This window comes from Corapipo altera, unplaced genomic scaffold (genome assembly GCF_003945725.1).
Source record: "Corapipo altera isolate COAL_440 unplaced genomic scaffold, ASM394572v1 53, whole genome shotgun sequence".
Classification (NCBI taxonomy): domain Eukaryota; kingdom Metazoa; phylum Chordata; class Aves; order Passeriformes; family Pipridae; genus Corapipo; species Corapipo altera.
This window is the reverse complement of record NW_020884900.1, coordinates 10,155,009-10,177,141: the sequence shown is the minus strand read 5'-3', so window position 1 is coordinate 10,177,141 and position 22,133 is coordinate 10,155,009. Positions and strand designations below refer to the sequence as shown.

Here is a 22,133-nt window from a genome sequence, read left to right as displayed (position 1 = left end):
AAGAACCAAACCTGTTAAGAGCAATAAGATTTATTAGTTGTAAAAAGAAGGGAGATAAATTCCAGACTGATGGATATGTGTAATACAGGTCAAGTTACAGACAAGGAACAAAATGGTCCTTTTTCATGCACATGCCACATCTACCAATCTGGAGACACTACCAGGAATTAGCAAAGAGAAACAGTACAGAAAACAGGAATTATGAAAGAAAAGCATGAATAATTAGCACCGACTAGAAGAGACTAAATATATATTACCAAAAGAAATTAAAAAAAACAAACACCAAAAGAAAAACAAACCACCCTGGCACACCCATCTCCATAATGGACTGTTTAACAATGCAATGAAGATGTGACTAAGCTCAGCTGTCTTAGATTTCTTCCATACAAGCTTTATTTTTCAGCTCTAGCCCTGATGTAATGGGCCATAAGCATTTTGGGAGATGTCTGTGTTTTCTCTTGCTGTTTCTTTACTGATTTCCACTTGAAACACCTGTTTTAGCAGCCTGCAACTTTCCTAGTAACCACAGTCAAAAGGGGCAGAAGTAAGGAGGACAGCGCATTTGTTAAGGTAAAAGGAAAATACCCTGCTTAAGTAAGTAACAGGCAATCAATCTCTCATGTCCCAGAAATGAAATTAGATATCCCAGATTCAATGTAAAGTTGATTTGATCTTTATGTAGCTGGAGTTTGTTCACAAGATGATTTTATCCAAGAAATGTAGGAACGGTTCTTTGATGGACAGTGCATTTATCTCACTTCACTTCCCATACCAAAGAAGATGACTTTGATGGTACTAGAGAACACTTAACTCTTCATGACAGGTTCGAAGGAAGGTTTGGTGAGCACCTGGTGAATTTGAGTCTAACGGTCCATAGGAATCCATTCAAATATGGAACCAGCAGTAGTGCCAAGCTCTCTCATGCCCTGGAAAATCAGAGCTCCCGAGGCTGCCACCTGTAACATAAGTGGAGAGGTCCAGATCTTTACAAATTCCTGCCAGATAATGGTAAGGCAGGTATTAACTGAAGTTGTTGTCGGAATTTATTCAATATTAAAAATCCTGTGGTTTAACATTTCCCACACTGGATGATAAACCCGGTATGGAGTATTTCTTCCAGATTGAAGAAGTCAGTCCATCAACTTCTGCAAGTACCTGAATTTCTGTAGATTAAACCATCAAGTTTCTAAACCTCCAGCAATAAATTTGGGTCCAGAAGCTAAAAGAAGCATTCATACAAGGAAGTTTCAACTGTTTGCTGACTGATGTTTCCTGCAATACAGAAGGCTGAAAGTCTAGAAAACATTTCTAAGATTTTTTTCTTTAGTTAGTTTTCAAGGACTTTTCCTTATGACTTTGGCCAAATATATAGAGACATTATAAATAATAAGCTTTGGCTGCAATTAACGTGTCCCTCTCCCAAACTACTTTCTCATAGCTTTGAAACAATAATGCAGCCATTTCTTGAAGTAAGGTCAGTGTGTAAAAAATAAATATACTTACATACACACCAAATCAGTGTCTCCCTTCACTAGAGAGTCTACCATGCTTCTCAAGACATCTCAAAATTTAAGGAAATGTCACTGCAAGCTACTCAACCCAGATTGCACATATCAAATCAGAATAATCAACTCAAGGGGTTTTTTTATATTGGCACAGCAAGAAAGTTAACAAAGGACATGAGTCAATTCAAAACACTTGTTACTAATTAATATTTTTGAATGTTCTTCGACTATGGTAAAACAATCCCACTACAAATAAGGTTAATGTATTTCTAAATATGATTAAGGTAACAAAGAAAGACAATTTTATTCCAGAATAAGAATCAATACATCTGGTATTAAAACAGAAATAGGTAATATATTATTTAATATACTGTGAGATATTTAAATTTAAATTAATTCATAGCTATTATGCAGTCAGGGCTACTAAACTAAGGTACATTATACCTCCACATGTATGTTCAAATTGAGGAGTACCAAAACCTCAGAGATAGATTAAGGTACTGCAAATTGAAACAATTATACTTTTGAGGCAAAAGACCTTCACAGAAGTTTCACATACAGACATCAATTTTAATTAATCTGTCCTAATTTTCCTGTGAATTATCACATCGTAAAGCCTGAAGAACAATGTGAAGGCCAGAGAAGTGTGGCTGTCATCTGATGTATTACTAAACAAAAGGAGATTTCAGCAGACCACAGAAAGGAAGCAAGGTATTATAAAGACAGATTCCCAGTAGCACCCCCATATATTTCAAGGCAATTTGCTGACCGAGTCTTAGTATCACCACGAGCTAAACAAAAGAGGAAATGTAAATGTAAATGAGGAAGAAAATTCTTTGTCTCTCTTCTTCAGTGTCACCATAATCTTATCTGGACACTTCCCTCTTTGTAAAATACTAAGCTTGAAAATCAAAATCCTGGAATTTTGTTTCTTGGCAGTGTAAATGAAATCAATGGAATAGCATCTGTAAGGTGATGGACGTGTCTGAAAGACACACTATTTATCAAAACAATCAGAATATTTGTGTAAAGGACATTCGGAGAATAAAAATCAGATTACTGCAAGTTTAACAAACTTCCATTTTCCCCAAAATAAGAAGCACCTGCAGCAACCCTTCTGGTTAGGATTCACTGTCAGGGCTAGTATGATAGTTGTCCTATTCTGGAAGTAAGTTTATGACAGCAAAAATAATAATTTAATTTGTATGGTTTTATCACCATCCTGAAAGTCAGTAATACTGACAAAAGACTTCATCCAGAAGAAACTGCACCTGCACAGAATTTTTCTTTTTTTCTTAGGTGATTCCTATACTGTTTATAGACCTGTGATTTCCCTTCTTATGCCAGGTGACTATGCCTACACAAGCTTGCAGCAAAGACCTCTCCTCAATAAGAACTTCTGCTAATAAACCAAAAAGCTTGTCTTGACTGTTTAAAGAAGTAATTTCACACACCACACTTGTACCAAAAGTATTTGATATTTTCCTAGATATAAAAGGAGCATTTCATGTCACCTATTTAAGCACATTTAGAACATCAGTGCATGCCAAGCTCTAATGCAGCTATTGAAGCTGCTGCCAGCCCATGAATAGTGGCCTTTTCCAAATTACCAGATGATTCTTTAAAAAACAAAACAGGCCCAAGGAACAGTTCTAACAACACTGCCTTACATTTATAAACATGTTTTTTATCAGAACAAAATAAAATGCAGATTTTCATGTGTATATATATAAAAACATACAAGCTTATGTTTCATCCCAATGTAACCTTGAACGTTATAGAAGCACATATGAAAGTACAGGTCAGATGATTTGACACTTTGAAACAAGAACAGCTGCAAGACTGAGACTAACAGAAAAATGAATCACAATCCTGTCATGACAGCAGCTTTCCAAAATGCTCTTCCAGAATATATTTCCTTTACACTACTTTCCAAAAAGCCTTGACCATGCTTCCTTTCATCTGTAATGTGAGAACTGTTAAGGCATTGTCAGAATGGCACCATTTAGTTGCTTTGCTCTCTTACTTCTCTTTCTCTGCACAATGCACATGGATTTCTGTACACGTCAGTATTTGCTCCAACAATGCAATGTGCCTCAGTACATTTTCCCATTTACACCACTGATCTTGTAAATATGCTTCCTATCTGTTTCTACCAGTTTATTCTCCTCTCACATCACTCTGCTTGGGAGTGTAGTATCTGTAAGTGAAATAAACTGACATTCCAGACTTTGAAATGGTCCCATCAGTACAAAAAAACCCAAGTGAACAAAATATGGTAAATTCAGAAATGAGATTCAACTGGATAGCCTATAACTCTGAGGAGAGGGAGAGGTAAAAAAGAAAAATGGAGCACAAGTAAAGGAGAAAATGCTAAGAAAACAAGAAATACAATACATGAAGATAAAAGGACAAAATGGGCCGTCAATATTTATATATTATAGAAACAAATTAGGAACATACTTTTTACCTTCTCTCTGACATTTACATTGTTTTTTATAATAGGCCTCCACGTACTTTCTTCCATATGTGGATAAACAACATTTTTTCTTCCATCCTTACCTATAATCCCAAAGCTTTCTTATAACCATCTATTTATGTTTTAAGCTGAAATCAACTACATTTCAGTTGTTACTAATCATAATAGGAATGGTTTTGATTTCCAAATGCAGCAGTCAAGATGTCAGCTAAGTTCATTAAAATAAACCAAAAAGGGGTCTGGAAAAAGGAAAGCAACGGAGTTTGAAAATTCCCATCTGATAAAATCTTCACCTGACATCAGCAGTCCATTCACATTATTAGAAACAGATATCTCATGTCATCACAATCCTCTTCTCTTTAAATTGCACATCACTGCTTAGTGTTTTCATTGTAAAAGTTTAAAAACTTGCTTTCATTTGTCTTACTGATAGAACATTTACCACAGTGAGAAGTACTCTACAACTGTTACTCAAATGCCTACCAAATTTGCCATTTTAAATAGAAATATGAATTTCTATTAAATACTGCCATGTCTCAGTCTGTCAAAACTAAATCCACATGATTAGGACAACAAAAAAAAATGTCAAAGAAATTTGAGAATAACTGAAATATGACAGTTGATATAGCAAACAATTTTAAGACTACAATTAACTTCTACAACTTTTCTCCTGAAAGCCATGAAAACACTGGCTCTTATCTAGAAAGAAATACTAAGCATTATCTTGATTGGATATGAAGCTCTTTATACAAACTACCTGTCTCAGGAAACTATATGGCATTTTCGAGGGAGTTTTTTTATGTGTGTTTTGTAACAGTCCCAGCTGTCCCAATGAGGTCTACTAATGGGAAATGTACTAATAACCCATGAGTTTTTAATTATGATACTGCCTAGCCTACATTTCAGTTCCTGATTCACACTTCCACAAGAGACAAGAACAGAAAACAATATACTGACAACTTCAAAAAGATGATTTTGTATAGCATCATATAAATATCTCTATTTCTGCTTATTTCCAAATACACAAAATACTCACTCTCCTAATGTCATCTAGTGTATTAATTTCTGGTGAAAGTCCACCATGAACACAAAGAAACTGTTGATTTAAGAGAGCAGCAAGAGGGAGACAATCAAAAGCTTCCATACAAGCATCATAGACTCTTTCGGAGTACTTTATTTTACCTGTAGGAAAGAAAATAGAAATCATGAAAAAATCCATAACAGATGCATGAAGTCAACTAGTAGATCATATTTGTAAGAGCAAATACCAAAGTGAATGCTTAAAAAACCCTAAAGCAATGAGTATTTTTGGGTTTAAATGAACATTTCCAAACACCACAAAAGCAAGCACATTTCTTCTCTTCCAGAACAATACACTTTTTTCATTTCTTCTTCTGTTATCTCAAGAGTGGAGAAACTATTTTTCTTTAAAAAAACCCCCCACCAAATTATTTTTTTTATTATTTTTATACAATTACAGCTTACATCAGTGTAAAACACCACTGAGAAGTTTGCAAATTCTCATTTAGAGTGAGAAGGTAAGAACTAATTACAGATTACATCATTTTTACCTACATCAAAGAGAGTTTTATCAGGGCAAATGATCCATTTATCACTGGATCAATATTTACACAAGCCTTCAAATGGCAAGGCAGCTGACATCACCAAAAGAGTTATCTTACTAGTATAGCTGAAAATCAATTCCCCAAATGGAAAAATTACTTGGCAGTAGGGTTTTTCTGCCAGCTTCACAATGCTGCTCAGCAAGTTACTCTGCACTCCTGATTACAGCCAAGAGAGCAAAACTAACTTCCTCTCTTCAGGATTTTAAAATCAAGATTGATACATCAAAATTTATTCCATAATGTATATTTACAGGCACCTGTCTTCTTGCACTCTAATGCCACGCTAAACTGCAAGCACTTCTATAGAAGTCAATGGGGCCTCCAAGACCTTAATTAAACTAAGAAACAAACATGTCTTAAGCACAGTGACAGACTGCAGATCAGCAGGTTGAAAGTAAGCTAATTTTACATTCTTAGACAGTACTTACATTCTTGCTTAAAGGTAAAATACTCTGTAAGGTGTCTGCATTCATGGTTGCCTCTCAAAAGAAATAATGTGCTTGGGTAGAGAATTTTCAGGACCCATAAGTACAGCACACACTGTTGAAAAAAAAAAGAGATCCAGTAAAATACACTAGTTTATAAGAAATTTAAAAATTATTACTGAGAAACACTGAGTAACGACAGTAACAGCTTCAAAAGCAGGCACAGCTTAATGTGTCATTTTAAAATACAGCACTACTGCCCCAAGTCCAGTTCTGGACAGGAGTGATGCAGATTGCCTATTACTTTTCTTAATAAAAGCCACACAGAAAGCTGAAAAATATGGACACTCAATAATAAAATAAAGTCAGCAGAATTAAACTGCAAAACACTTTTATCTAGACAATTACTGTATGTGTTTGTGCCTAAAATCCAATTAATATGACTCTAAACACTCGTATAAGAAGGAAAGTAGACATTTATTAATAGAGACTGAAGAAAAAAACCTGACAAAATCATTTACATTAAAGTTAGCTGTATCATTTGGAGATCATTCCTAAACTAAGAACGGACATACACTGGGAAAACTGGTTGCTTTCTCAGTGTATAAGCAGCAAACTCAAATAATTACAGTAAGTTTCCATACATCATTGTTACTGCAACATCAGCAGTGAAGAGAGTTGAAGACAGAGCAACAGAACATGCATAATTATTTCAGTTTACAGTCTTGTTACCACCCAGCAGTCCTGAATGCCCAAAATGTACTTCCTAAATTTCAAATCTAATTCGTGTATTTTTAACCGAGCACAGAAATCTCAAAACCCCAGAAGTTCTGGACTCCATCGAAGTCACCTGCAAGTCATTATCAGTGTTGTTCTTAATCAATACGAGTACCCTGAAGCTATTGCTCTTCAAAGTTATTTTGCACAGAATAGCAGAGTATATGAACAAAAAAAGAAAACAAATCAGTGCTTTAAAAAACCACCACAAACATTGAGAAATACATCAAAGACTTTCAGTGTGAAGTTTAGCTAAACTAATTACTGAATTTTTATCTTCTTAGTAAAAATAAGCGAAATAGTAATTTTGCCAATGATAACGCTCGCTTTCCAATGTTTCTGTAACTCTAAAATATCCTTGCAAAGTCCCCAGACTCTTTAAAAGTGTTTCCCAGCAGAAAGCATAATGAAAACAACTGCCTATCATCAAATGAATACATGAATCACTTTGGCAAATTCTACAGTTGTGAACTGTTTTAGTTAAGTCAGGTTGCATGAAAAAATCCATGGAAGCTGCCAAACTTGAAAACATTTAATAGGAAAGTGGCAAAATAGTGCCTTCCTTTCAGTGAATGGATACTAAATTTGATTAAACTGCTGAGATTTACATGTTCTTAAGTATGTTACCTATTAAGTACAAAACCAAATTATTTGTTTTACCTTTCCTGTACTGGCATATTTATTTTTGTTATCAAATACAGACAGACTAATGTTAACATTCTTTATGTCCTGTTACTTCCAGCACAGAAAAGAAGAATTTGCACACACTTTTGTGAAGGAGTCCAGCTTGATCCCTGCAGAATGTTATAGACAGACATGGTAGCATGTACTTATCTTTCCTATTTGAAGTGATAACATTTTTAAATTAGAATGCATTACTACCAAAATATCAATGCATTTAAATATGTTTCAGGACAGACAGATTAAGAATTTATTAATGAAAAATCAAATTTCACTGTTCCTACATTTTTTTAAAATGTCACCTTTTTGTGAAAAGTCGAGTATTTTATCAAAACTATATTACCTTTCCAATCACTAAGAAAGATTTTAGAGTAACCATATATGAAAACTCATGGAGGTCAACTTAAAATTCCTAAATGTTAATTAAGACAAAAACTTAAGTAGGAAAAAAAATTTTAAGGTTAAAATGGGGAACAAAAGGCTGATTTTCATGTACTACCTTTTTTATTTCTCAACAAGACCACAAAGCATAGTCCTTTTGGAGGACAATTACATTATTTGTAATCATCAAGAACAGGTCAAGAAGATCGAATTAATAGATAGGGAATGTCTACTGAAATTTTTCCTTGAAGATGAGGCAACTGCTCTTGCTGCATCTCCTGTCTGTCTACCATCTCTAACAACCCCAAAAGGCTTGTGCATGCCCTTCACAGCACATGCCCCCACAGGTTATTAGAATGGCAAAATTTTTATACAGAAATGGAAGACCATACACCATGCCTTGCAAGATAATATTTCCAGTGGTATGCTACTCCATCAGATTTGGTATCTATGCAGAGATCCCAAGCTGAGGCACTTCCCAGGCTGGTTCCAGAAGAATAGTTAATCTAAAAATCATGGCTCTGAAACTAATCAGTGTGAATAAGTGAATATCTCTGAAATGTAGCACACTTAATAAACATGTTGAAAATTAAAAAGTATTTGAATTCCAAATAACTGTAAAATTAATGGCAGAAATACAGGGCATCCTTAGGGAATATCTGTATTTGCTCGTAGAATTTTAGTAAAGAAAATATTAATAATTATTAAAAAACACTTGATTACATAAATAAAATTATTTCTTTTATAAAACGAATATCTAATAATATTAAACAGATAACAATATTGCAAATAATAAATTAAAAGACCTTCCAGTCATGACTCACCTGTTCTCCAAAAACATACAAACACACCTTCCTGCATATTACCACAGAAGCAGCATTATGTATAATAATGTTATAGAATTCAATTTTTAAAAAACTAACTAAAGAAAGAGGAGGAAAAATTAGTAAGACTGGTGATTTCAACATGACAGTCCAAACAGCTGGTCAATATCCTCCTGTAAACAGGCCTCTGCCACAGGAGAAAGCACAGCAAGGAACACATTCACATGTTAAAGCAGACCTAAAATTTCATTTGAAAACCTCAGTGAAAGTGTGCTTACAGAAAAATTTAGGACAAAACAGATTAATATATTCAGTTACCTCTATACTAAAATAACCTCTGTCTACATAGTCACCGAGGAAGAGGTATCTTGTGTTAGCAGGTGATCCTCCCACTTCAAACAGCTTCATTAGATCAAAGAACTGGCCATGAATATCACCACACACTGCAAGCAAAAATTTTGTTCAAATTAATTTTAAAAAAATCTAACAGAAAAGTTACTAAGTTATAGTTAAGTAAACAGCCACAAAGTACTTCTAATTAAGAGGAAAGGCAGGTATAAAGTAGGAACAACAGAAATTTTTGAAGGTTCCCCATTTGCTTTTCATTTAGATGCTGTCTTCGCCACCTGTGGCAATGCTGATGATAGCCCTATTTCAGTCTAGCACATTGGGGACTCTTTTTCCAACACAGTTAATGCACTGAGCACTGTGGTCTTGAAAGCTGTCAGCAGCTCTTCACTGTCCTCCCCAACCCCTTAGGTATCTTTGCAAATTCTCCTTGGTATGTGTATTTGAAAATGCCTGCTGCTTTGCAACGATTCGCTTGAGTCCATGAGAGCTTGAAAAAAATGGAGAGTATGCTTTTTTTTTTCTGAGTCACACTAACACACCTTTTAATATCACCATATCTTCTCTTTGCTCAGTTACTTTTCTCCTTCAAATAACCATGTTCACTAATTCAACAGCGGATTTTTCATGTACTTTTAGAATATGAGAGGACAAGACCAGTGGTCAGCAGCCTAAGGCAGAAGTGCCAAAGATAGCAGGTGGGATGTCCTGGAAGAGCATACAGCAAAGCCAGGTCATCTCACAATTAAAAAAAGTAATTAAAAATTGCACAGAAGAGACAACTGCTCCAATCTCCTCTTTCCCACAGGAGTTCCCAGTTAGTGGAAGTCAGGAGCTCCCTTTTCACTTCTGCATGAAGTATTGCTGATAACCATTAACAGGAACTTGAGAGACTATGCTTTTCATTGATGCAAAATGTCACTGATGAACTGACAAATAGCATCTTCTGACTTCTTAGAGTTTATCTGTAAAGTCTCTGGGGGGAAAAAAGAGTTGTTCTAATTTTGGAAAGAAATACTGGATATGGCACACCACACTTCAAAGGTTATTATTCTCTTAGATCAGGCCATTTGTCATTACAACCTACAAAATATTAAGCTGAATAGAATGTGTCCACTTATATGTTCTTTTGTAAAAATTTCTACTCGAACACTGAAAGAACTTTCCTTCTTTTTCAATTGCCAATATACCAACTACCTGAACAAAGAGAAACATAAAAACTCTAAACAAATTGCAGTTTTGAGTTTTATCTGGAACTGCACAAGGCTGAGCTCAGAGACAGCCACTTAGTGGTTTCCACCATTTCAACCACTCATTGTTCAGAAAACATCAGTAAGAATAACAATGTACTGCTTTAATGTCTTCGTTTACCCGATACTAACCAAAACTGATGCCCTAAAAGAAGCTTTCAGACACTAATTTTATATATATCCATTTAGAAGAAACCACATACAGATTAAAGAAAATCTGGTTTGAACACAAAAATCAAATCTACTTCCATTATCATAAATAACAGATATGCAACATAAACTACTTTCTATGAGTCTAGATTGTTTATAAATAAAAATACTAAAGGACATCAATTCCACCTTTCATCAGGTCAAACAGAAATAGAACTCGTAAAACTATGAAAATACTCCAAAAAAAGCTAAGACTCAGTTTTGTATCCCAGTGGATCTGGTCTTAGTATCAAAGATGCTAAAACAATCTTTAAACACTTTCCAGTACTACTAGTCTCACAAGAACATGGTTTTACACACAATCACCAGTCTTGCTTACAGATGAACTATAAAGGTGCATTATTCACTGAGAATCTCAGTTCACAGTATTTGCTTCAAATCACAGCAACTGGTTTCTCTTCACATATTTAGATTTCAGGATTATCCCGAGTTCAAGTAGACGCCTTTATTCCTACTTACAACATTGCAGGAGTTGGAAATCCATAATTCAACATAATTTAACTACTTCATTTTTTAACTAATTTTAATACCAATCATACTGGCTTTTTCAATAGGTTTAATGCCTTCATTTTGCAAAACAATGTGCAGATTGTCAAGCAAATGCAGTTGTGAGGGATAATTCAATAAGACTAATATGGAAATTTTATTTTAGCGATTTTAAGACAAATTCTACTACTGAAAAAGTCTGGGTTTTTTTTCAAATTTAATTATGTGTGAAATTACCTAGAAATATTACCTGTAATTGGAGCTTCAACTTCTATCATAGTTTTTTCCCTCCGTAATATTGCAGCACCCTCATTGATGATTCTAAGTGCAATTTCTTCATCCACTCGACCTTCTTTTATCAAGTGGTTCTTCAGAATGTCAACCCTTGGTCTTCCATCTGTGTCAAACACTTCTTCAGATGTTAAGCGATGCGTTGGTGGAAAAGGGACAGCTAAAATTTAAAAAGAAGAAACAGTAGTCACGACGGCACTATTTTAAAAACACAGTCCATCTAGGATTGGATCTGTCATGGAATAGCTGTTATCCAAAGGAGCAAACTTTTTTTAAATCACCCAAATTTATCACATCATTAAAATGTGGATAGAATAGTGTTGTGTACATATTTAAAAAAATAAACATCTATAATACGTAAGGTTGTAGAAAACTATAACGCAGAGTTAGAAGGCACAATAATATGTACAAAATTTGGAAGGGTCAAAACTGGCTTTGCAGAAGGAAATAATCTCTGTCCAACACACTGCCATTCTCTGAAGGACTCATCAGGTATTGGTGATGCAGGGTATTCATTTAATATTCACTCAGACTTGCAAAAGCATTTTAAAATTATCCTATCACCAAAGCCTGAGGGGAAAAAACCACCAAAAAACCTCAACCAAACAAAACAGCACACCAAACCAAATCCAAAACCAGCAAGAAAAGGGTACAATACTGTTTGAAAGATGAGAAACAAAAGGAGATGATAAGTAGTGGTTGGGAACCAAAGCAGGCTCAGCAACTGTCCAGACAGAACATCTGATGGCCATGAATTCAAACAATGGCAGTTCATTTACTGCACAAATGAAATATGGATGGTGGACATGGAAAAAGAGGATACTTCAGAACTACCACTAAACATCGTGTCAGAACATGATCTCACTCATGCAGGATTTTACAGGAAATAAAACTAATCTGACCCTGTCCCCTCCTCAAGTCAACCACTGCTGAAAGAACAAACTAAATGAGAAGCAAAACCATTCTGTTCCTCTCCATTTAAAAGTTAAAACAGAAAAATGGGAGAAGCACATCTATTCAAAGATAAGAACAGACTTGTAGGTAGATTATTCTTACTTATTTTCTTACTCTCCAGAGTTAAAACTTTACATTCCAAAAATCAATGCTTAAATACTAAAACTGACTTTACTTAAATTGATTTCTAGATTACTAGTTACTAGTAACACATTGCTAGTCTTCTCTTTTATGGAATAATTAAAATCTATCAATAAAACAACTGATGCATAAATCACATACAGATATATTCACTGAAATTAAATTAGACTAGAAAATAAAATGGAGAATTTTCTGCTATTCTTCCTATAAACGTTTCTAAATAGGAAGAGGCTGAAAAATGTGCTTTTATTTTCCACAGTGTAGAACAACTTTGGCACTTTATTTTCAGGCAGAAAGTGTTTTATTAACAAAAGAGAGATTACATGTGTTTTCTTCAGTCTCCTCTGGTAGTGATCAAAGTTTCAGTAGGAAATGTTAAAATTCTGTGTAGTCCAAATGTTAATAAACTTAACTGAGTTAGGAAATCAAAAGACAATTACTTCTGTTCCATGTAAAATTGTTTAAAAACCTAAATCTGGCTCTGAAAAGAGCCAACTGTTCTGACAAAATAAATTTAATTTTTAGAAGCACTTCATTATGATCGGGCAAGCACCAACTCCAGTATTCACTGTTTTTCTGAACTTGACTTTCCAACTATCATATTATCTCAATATTACTTTTGCATTATTTCAAAGTTTATATTAATCTGTACATAAATTAGCTTTAGGCCCTTTATTCCCCCCCTTTTTTTAACACATTATTTGTGAGCCCACAACTGCCTTCAGCAATGCAAAGTTGAGCTCATCCTTTTATGAGACCAGACAAAGTAGATTTCTCCTGCTTTAATTTCTGCAAAAGCATTAGAGATCACACACACCTTCCCAGAATCAATCACCTCCAAGTTCTGTGAGAACTGTGCTTCATTAGTGCCAGTATTACTCCTAGATAAGATCTACTTAAGTGAAAGATGACTTTTTTTCTTTTTGGAGGTTTTTTGGGTAGAAGCAGGGTGTGGTAGAAAATGGTCTGTTAAGGTGACCACCTGTTCTTCATGCTCTTAAGTGCAAACCATTACTGATTTAGGACTACCAATGGCTGCAGATTCAAAAAGATGGTGTTGACCTCTTCCTTATGACAGTTCAGACTTTTCAAGAGTTCTAAGTCCATGGTAAATGAAATTTGCTTCTCTTAATGAAGTTCTTATGCCTACTTAACACATTTCAGATCAGATTAGTACAAAAATTAATTCTATTTTAACAAACTATAGCTTTGAGTTTCTCTATCAAGTTACATTTTAATCCAGTGTCAAGATCTGTCTCACTTTATCTGAACTAATACACTTATGAAGATTTGAATTTAAAACTACATCCAGGGTTATCCATAATGCCCCAAACCCACAAATGTAGTATAAGAAGTAATTAAGCACCTTTACAGTTATATTTGCCTCATGAAAAAATGAAGTCTTAAAAACTCATTCCTCAGAATTTAACAAAATCCTTTTCACACAATACATGTATTTTCCCATTGCTAGAGAATGATTTTTTGAGAATAATCTTCAGAGAAGTCACAATAAAACATGGCTTGAGATTTTATCTGTACCACCCAGTGAATAAAAAGTAACACTTACTACAAAAAGTATTTCTTTCCATTTTACACTTTAATTTTTGTCTCAGGAATAGTTAACGCTATATCAGAGTGCATACCTTTGCAAAATATAGCAAACAACATCTTTTAATAGGTTAAGGATGATAATTTTTGAAACATGTAGACAATTTCGGCAAACTAATGGGTTTAATTAAACCTTTGATGAAGTAGTCATAGAATGTTATAGCCTAAGGAAAAAGAATTGCAGCATGATGTGTTCCAAGACAGAAATATAATCCATGTTTCAAAGTCTTTGTGCATAACCTGCGCTCTCGGGACTGCAACAGAATGGTAATTAAGAGGAATTACCCTAAGGAAATAACATGGTGTTGGGCATTAAGGGATTCCCTTCTACCATTCCCAGCAAAGCCAAACAATTGAAAAGCATTTAGAGATGAATCTCTGAAGTAATACACACTGCAGTACAAAATAACAGACATATCCTGTTAGTAAAAGTATGGATGTTAATAACAAACAGAACATATCATGATTTACAATAATGTACAAGATTTTTCCGAAACAAACAATTGCTTACTAGTGAAAATGAATCAATTTCCCTTCAGAAATACATAAATATAGATGTCACAATTTTAACTATATTGATCCAAAAATTTAAACAATAATTCTGGGGGAAAAAAACCAGTGAGTAGTTTGGGGAATTTGTTAATAAAATACTTTGATGTTTTTATTAATACTTGTATAAGCATTAACAAAGAGGGGAAAAAGATCACCTTTCCTTTATACTGAAGTATTACTACAAGATATCAAAAGCAAAACCTCTGAACTTCTTCTACACTGACCTTCTACAAGCCTCTGGGTTTATCCCTTACAATAAAGCACGCGGTGGAGATCCAAAGGTTAGCACCAACTTGAATGGACACATTCCCAGTACATAGTAAAGAGGTTCAAAGTAGAAAAACTACATTAGTGTGGCACTTTACCCAATACAATAATCCCTGCTGAGAGGTGCAATATGGCAACTAACGCAAACATGCTACTTCCAGACCCAAAGCAGATCTCACACTGCCTAGTAACTGAGTGCAACAGCAGCTGCTAATAAAATCTTACATGTAGATACTGTAAATTTAAACCATGCTGATACATATGACCATAGTAACAACCTCAGTTAAATCTGGCTTGGATCACAGACACCCTGTTGGAACAGGCTCATGAAATAAGACGAGATCAAAGCCTCTGGAGTACAGTAGGAAAAAGCATCAGGGATTAACTGCACAAGTTACTGTACTTCCACAAGCAAAGCTGTTTCTGTCCTTAAGACTGTAGAACTTAAATAATTCTTTTTCTCTGACAGAGAAAGAAAATCAGCCATTTTTCCTCAATAATCAGAAGCCTGTGACAGGTTTCATGACCTTAGTTTTGGCTGTTATACCAAGCTCAATGTCCCAGATTGCATTTTCTGTTTTAAGAATGTTTTTGATTTCAAAGATAAAGTCTCAGCTCACATTACTAGGGCTGCTAAACACAGACACTCTCTTTGTAAAGAATTTGTTGCTTTGGTGATAGATATACATGAAACAGCATACATAATGCTTGTCTCCACCAAGTGATATCACATATCAATACAACCATGGTGTTCCATGACAAGAAAGGCCAGCATCCTTCATTTTGTCAGCAGGTTTATTACCATGATAGCAGAGTTGTCTGTGAGTTTTCTGTGACTTAGTCAGGTTTTGTGGGCCTTTGGTTTTATAAATGCATTGCTGTCTATGCATTGTCACTCCGAAGAATCACAAAGCCTGACACCTACCACATCTTTCAGTCTGTCCCTGACGTTTTCACACCTCTGCCAACATCTATAAGGAAGGAAAAGATGTAGCACCCATGACTGCTATGAGGACAGAATATATCCAATTATCCTTCTGCATTTGGAAGAACAGATTTGAAAAAAATAGCATAAAGACATCACAGATGGTCTGTGGACCAGCAACCTTGAAAATACCAGATAAGCACAAATACACAGCAGTGTCTACTGGAATCAGAAAGCTACAATCAATAGCTGACAAAACCCACATTACCCTATTCATCCCAAACAAGAAAGCACAGATTCAGCTAAGTCAGTTTCTTTACAAAAACTGCCCCAAAGTTTCTTTGAATGGAAGGTTCTTGCTAATAAGCTAATAAGCAAGCATTCTAGAAGCAAGAAAAATAACCCTGTAAACCTTGAAACCCTGCAACAGCACTGCAGGCACTATTTATTTCATCCTCACTTAGCACATACTTCCAGTCTTATAAATTTCACAGAATTTTAGATCTCAAATGAAACTATATACCTAGTATGCCAAGGTGCATTCACTCATCTTTTATACTGTCTCTGTAGTTTTTCAGTTAACTTGGTTGATGTTTTTGGAAGTTCCTCTCAGGAAAAATATAATTATTTGTTTGAAAAGTATTTAAAAGATACTCCTCCCATTAAAAGGCCACAGATTACTATGCCAAAAGATTACTTAGTGCTTAAATGTGTTTTTGACAATGATGGATGCATAGTTCCTTCCCTCCCCCTATTCTCTTTTCCAAACAGGGTGGTTTAAGGATTTTCCCTAGTTTCATCCAGACCACCACATTTATGATCACTGATAGAACTATTTTCCACTATTTTTTCTAGATCCTGAATAGATGCTTTCACAGTTTTTGCCTCCACTGCACGTTATTGCTATGAAATCCACAATTTTAATTACATGTTATATGAAAAAGTATTTCACCTTTTCTATTTTGTTTGGTACTGCATTTCTACTTTCACAGGGACACAACAACAACAACAACTGTTTCTTCCTACTCAACTTTTCCATTAAATACCATTCATAAGGTAAGCAGTATCTAATTCTATCCCCTATTCAAGCCCCCCTTTTCCAAGTCAGAGATTTCTCATCTTTGTCACTCCACCTTGCCTGAAAGCCACTCTGTGCCTCTGAACATATCTTTAGATAAAGAAGAAGATCAGGAAGATGGAACAAAATTACATGTTCCTGCTCAAGATGCACATATAAATGGCATGTTGGTGTAATCTCTTTTTTCTAAACCAATCATCTAGTAATCCCTGAATTCCTATCAGACTGTTTGACTGCCACTGCACTAATATTTTCAGAATATTATCCATACAGATCCTAACATTTCTTTCTCAAGTTCATCACCTTCTACGTTTAAGCAAGAATTGTTCTGTTCTTTGTAGAGTCTGCTCTATCTGAACAGCATCTTCTTTACCCAGCCTCTCAGTCTAACAAGAGGTTCCTGAAACATCTCTGGAAGTTTGCTATCCTGAATAAGTGTCACTATATGCCATTCACTCTGTTTTCTAAAGAACTTGTCAACACATTTAAAGAGCACAGATGACAGATGTTAACCTTCCTCTACCATGGGAGTTTATTACCTATTAACATCCTTTCTTTGCTAACTAATTTTGATCCAAAAGAGTATATTTCCTCTTTTACTTTAAAGGCTTCAATGAAGGAACCTGATGAATAGTTTTGCCTGGATCAGCAAGCTTATTGGCTCCTTCAAAATATTCTAACAATTTCTCTTAATTTTCATCTTTGAGAACTGTACCAACTCCTCTTTAATATTATATTTCTCCGGGGATATAGTTAGTCCACTCTTTCTTACAAGTGCCATGAATCTGTTTAAATTAAACTTATTGATCTACCCTCTCCAGTTCAATCTAGAATTTAAAAAAAAATGCTGCTCTGCTCCACCTCTCTGACTCAGAAGACAAGTTACGCCACTGGCTATGAAAAATAAATCCACAATTTTGCACCCAAAACCCCAAAGAATTACTTTAAAAGCACCAGAGAAATATCTTCTGATTCTGGGATATTTTTTTTGGAACATTTCTTTTGTTGATACGTTTTGAAATCAATTCCATTTCAACTAGAGAATTCTTTGGTCCCATTCAGCAGTAAGAACTGACTCATGTGCGAAAGAGTCCTTAATTCCTTACCCAGTAAACACACATGTAAGTAGCTGCCTGATTTTTGTGCTCTGGCCTTACCTTCCAACCCTCAACTGCCAATTTGCCCTACTGAAATTGAGGCAGGCTTCCATTTCAGGGTGGGGTTTTTTGGGTTTAGTTGCTGTTACTTCAAGTTTTATCCACTCTATCCCCTAAAACAAAAAAAGATCAGTTGAACACTTACTTGTCAGAATTCAGTTCCATGCCACTGCCTCTCCCCCAAAACAAAACTGTGATTTTTTTAAATATGACCTTTTAATACTCTCTTTACACTGCTGCTTTTCTGGATCATCTTAGAATAATTTCTAGCCAGCAGGGTAAGTGCCTTATAATATTTTTAAAACAGGCTTCATGCTGCATGTCAACTTTTAACCTTTTACCTTTTTTTTTACCAGACTCTGAATTATAAAGTTAAATACTGCAATGATTTCTTTTTCTCCTTACATGGACATAATTGCCCAAGAGTAGCTATTAGTGCCTTAATTTAGGATCCTGCTCAAGGGTTACATCTCTATGGGTTTCTCTGAAGAGTTGTTTCAATAAGCTTCCATTTAATATCCAAAATGACAGTTTGCCAATCAGACTGTACCATGACTTTTATCCAAAACAAAGGAATACTGAAGCCTTCCATTTCCAGAAGAACAGATATAATCTCCAAATTTAGCATTAGGTCAGCATGACAAGGTCCTGTGGATTGCTTCCCAAAGTCTACCAACACCCACACAGTGGACAAAGCACAATGCTGGGGAGGATAGAGCACATCCAAGTACAACTTTGGGGTGTAGTTACCCACAGGGGGGTTGGAGAAGCCCTGGTGCTTTGCCCTCAAAGAAAAGCCAATGAAGGCTCATCCCTGCCATGCCCAGGACCACTCTATCAATCCCTCTGAGTTTACAAGCACTTCTTCCTCCCTACAAGTGGAAAGCACTTTAGTAGGAGGTACTGAAACAGTTGTTTAAGTAGAAAAGACACATCCACAAATTTAAAGTTTGAAAGCCACGTGCACTGAGAGGTCAAGCGCAGTGACTGAAGTCAGCCAATTGTCATCCAACAAGAAAGGCAAACCCAAATCCAGAAGAACCAGATACAGCACTTAGATATCAACAGCAGTTTAAAGAAAAAAGATTTTGACAGAACATAATAGAGGAACCTGCTATCTTCCACAAGGCAGTAAAACACTAAGTATCCTTCAAAGATGAAGAGGGTGCCTTAGAAAACAGTGAATCAGGACGACAGGTACATTTTCTCTTCTTTATTAAGAAAAAAAAAAAAAAAGCAGTAACAAAAGCCTCATCACAAGATATCTTTTTGGAACCAAATGCCAAAAGCTGACTTAGACATTTCAATTCCATAGCTAACCATTAATTTATAGGAAACTCTACAAGTACAAATTACTTAGGCAATTTAACTAAGCCATGAAAAAGGAAAATTTGAGCTTTTTATCTGCTTTAAAAGCAACCAGTGATCTTTGATGATATAATTCACACTTGGGAAAGGTATGTCAGACCAACACAGTTAGACTGTATAGACTGCATATCTAAACCCATTATTATGTTTATTATGTATACATCTAATATGAACATATTACACCTGATAACCTTTCATATATTTCTCTAGATATACATACTTCCCACCAATTGCTAAATATATAGGTCAAAATATGAAGGGGGACACATCCTAATCATTATCCTACTTATTAAAAAAAAAATTAGTTACTGATGATGCAATAATTTAACCATTTCTTCCTGGGTGAGCATCTCTTGCCCATTTCTGCTAACATATATTATCAGTGGTAAAGAATTTAATTTCTCACAGCAGCTGAAATGTCATTGATTCTGTTCTTTCTTCACTCTTTCAGAAACATAGAGGAAGAAAATAAAGCTTAAATAAAAGCAAGAGGAACAATACAAGTAACAGCAAGCTTTAAGTCTTGAATTCACACTTCCTCCCCAAAAGACTCAGTATATGGAAAGCAAGAAAGCTGAAATATGGACCAATACACAGATACACCAGATAATATTACTACATTTTTCTCCATGGCTTTTCTCAAGAACCTGAGACATTACAAGTGACGTATTTACTGTACAATAATCAAGAGTATGGGGAATGTTTCTTGGTACGTGAGAGGCGATGCATCTGTTTGTGAACAGGGACGTGACGCAGCTGCCACATTTTAAGGTGGTTTCAACAAATGTACTTATGTTGCACAGATGCTCCCACTCAGGACTGACATAACCTGCAATCTTGCACCTCTGGGGTCACTGTCTAAAATAAATATTTTCAACTGCACTGCACCTAATGGAGGAGGGGAGAACCAAACCACCCTGTCCTTTGTATCAATTACACAGATGGCTTGGCACAACTGGCCAGGCTTTCTCCTGAAGCCAGTGATTCAGCAGGATAGGTATGGATAGGACAGGTCAACAGAAGGTATAGGAAAATGCTGTATTAACTGGTGGTAATTATGTCAGATGAAGCCATCAAAGCCTGATTACCTTTACAATAGTTCTGCATCCTAAACACCCAGGTTCAAAGAAATACTGCAGCCTCAGGCAGTAATTGTGTTAGAATGAAGCAAGTCCTAACTACAATTTTAAACAACCAGATGCATAGGTCACGTTTAACAAGCTGAATTATTAAGTGATTAGAAATCAGCAGGCTTTCCACTGCATTATAAAGTATCTGATCATTTATTATTAATTCTTTTCCATTGTTTGAAGAACTTAATTTCTTAACACGAATTGCACTAAAGGTACAAAAATTCAGCGATTCTAAACACCACATGTTAAAGCAGCACTAACGAGTACAAGTTTCCAATAGACTGGTTTTAATATTTTCTACTTTTACCCTTGCAATTTGTTCAAAAAAATCAACAGGTTAAGCAATCCAAAATGAGTTACAACTTACTGCGTGCAAAGCTTTCCAACTTACTGGAAAACATGCCGATTTCCAAAACATACTATGGGATTCCAAGGCTTTAATTAAGACCTGCTGAAGAAAAATACATCCTTGTCGTTTCTCAAGGCCCCCTGTTATATAAAAAGTTAAATGACCAGATCACCACCCCTTCAAATTCAGCGAGACCCTGCATTACTAGGAATGCCAATCCTAAAAGCAGAGTGCTTGCATACAGTTGTGAATTCCAGCAGGCCAGGCCTGCCATCACAACCGTCCACACTGCCACCATCAAACACAGTTCAACATGAAAACTGCTGAGAAGAAAATAAAATTATCTGTAATCTGAGCAAACACAACCTAGGAATTCTTTGAAGCTCTACCTATGCGATGCTCTTAGCTGACAATTTAGGTTTAACAAATATATTTTAGGGCGCTTTGGTTGCAAAGGATTATTCTCCTCCCATCGCTAATATGACACATTTGATGGGATTCAGAGGAAAGAACTTAATATTTTACAGCATTTTTGTGGCTAATTTAAAACGTTTTACTTTTTCTTCTGAGAAGTATAACATTCGGCTTTTAAAGGCCCCCCGCGAGATTACCAAGGAAGGCCACAAAGAAATAGATCAAGGTGAATTTTCTCCATCAGAACTAGAACCTGAGAACAGCAGCCAATAGAAAGGGCGGCAGCACCTTCCCACTCGCTCTTTCCCGGCGCTGTCAGCTCCTGCAATCACCGGGCTCTGCCCCGCGCAGGCGGCGGAAAAGCCCCGCGGAGCCGGAGCCCGGCGGTGCCCCCGGCCGGCCCCGCACTCGCTCCGGGCAGCGCATCCGGGCGGGACGCGCCAGGCCCGCAGGCCTCGGGCACCGCTCCCGCCGCGGCCCCGCCGGGCCCGGCCACCTCCGTTCGTCCCCCGCCTGCAGCAGAGCCCACCCCGGTGCTCCCCCGCCCGTGCGGGCATCCCACGCCCCCGCACGGCGCCGGGCAGCGCTCCCGTCCCCACCCGCGGGCAGGGCAGCCCGGCCCGCACACGGAGGGCAACGCTCCCCGCGGCGGGGCTGCCTCTCCCTCTCCGGGCACTCGTGAGGGGGTCGCGGCCCGTCCCCGCGGGGCAGGGGGACGCTCACCCTTGACGGCGCGCTCGCTGGTGGCGTGGGGCGTCAGCAGCAGCACCTTGCTCCCCTCCTTGGCGGACATCGCTGGGCGCTGCCGGGCTCCGGCGGCGGTGCTGGGCGCGGCAGCGCCTTCGTCCGCCCGTCCGCCGGCGGCTGGCGGGGCGCGGCGGGGCGGGCGGGGGCGGCTACAGGCG

General features: G+C 36.7%; 1 protein-coding gene across 10 annotated transcripts in view; it reads right to left on the bottom strand.

Annotated features, from left to right (window-relative positions):
* Positions 1-22,126, bottom strand: part of PPP3CB (protein phosphatase 3 catalytic subunit beta) — a 56,181-nt gene extending 34,055 nt beyond the window's left edge. For 9 of the 10 annotated variants that reach the window (XR_003528681.1, XR_003528680.1, XM_027649612.1 and 6 more), the window contains exons 1-5: positions 21,952-22,126; positions 11,242-11,442; positions 9,016-9,140; positions 6,038-6,149; positions 5,021-5,166 (exon numbers count right to left, since the gene is read on the bottom strand). Coding sequence is in view for 8 of the 10 variants with exons in the window: in XM_027649612.1 (XP_027505413.1) it covers positions 5,021-5,166; positions 6,038-6,149; positions 9,016-9,140; positions 11,242-11,442; positions 21,952-22,021 (654 nt within the window). In the remaining 2 variants the exon portion in view is untranslated. Of the gene's footprint in view, positions 1-5,020; positions 5,167-6,037; positions 6,150-9,015; positions 9,141-11,241; positions 11,443-20,856; positions 20,875-21,951 lie in introns of those variants that run through there. The other variant, XM_027649611.1, reaches the window with a different exon arrangement.
* Positions 22,127-22,133: the final 7 nt, after the last annotated feature.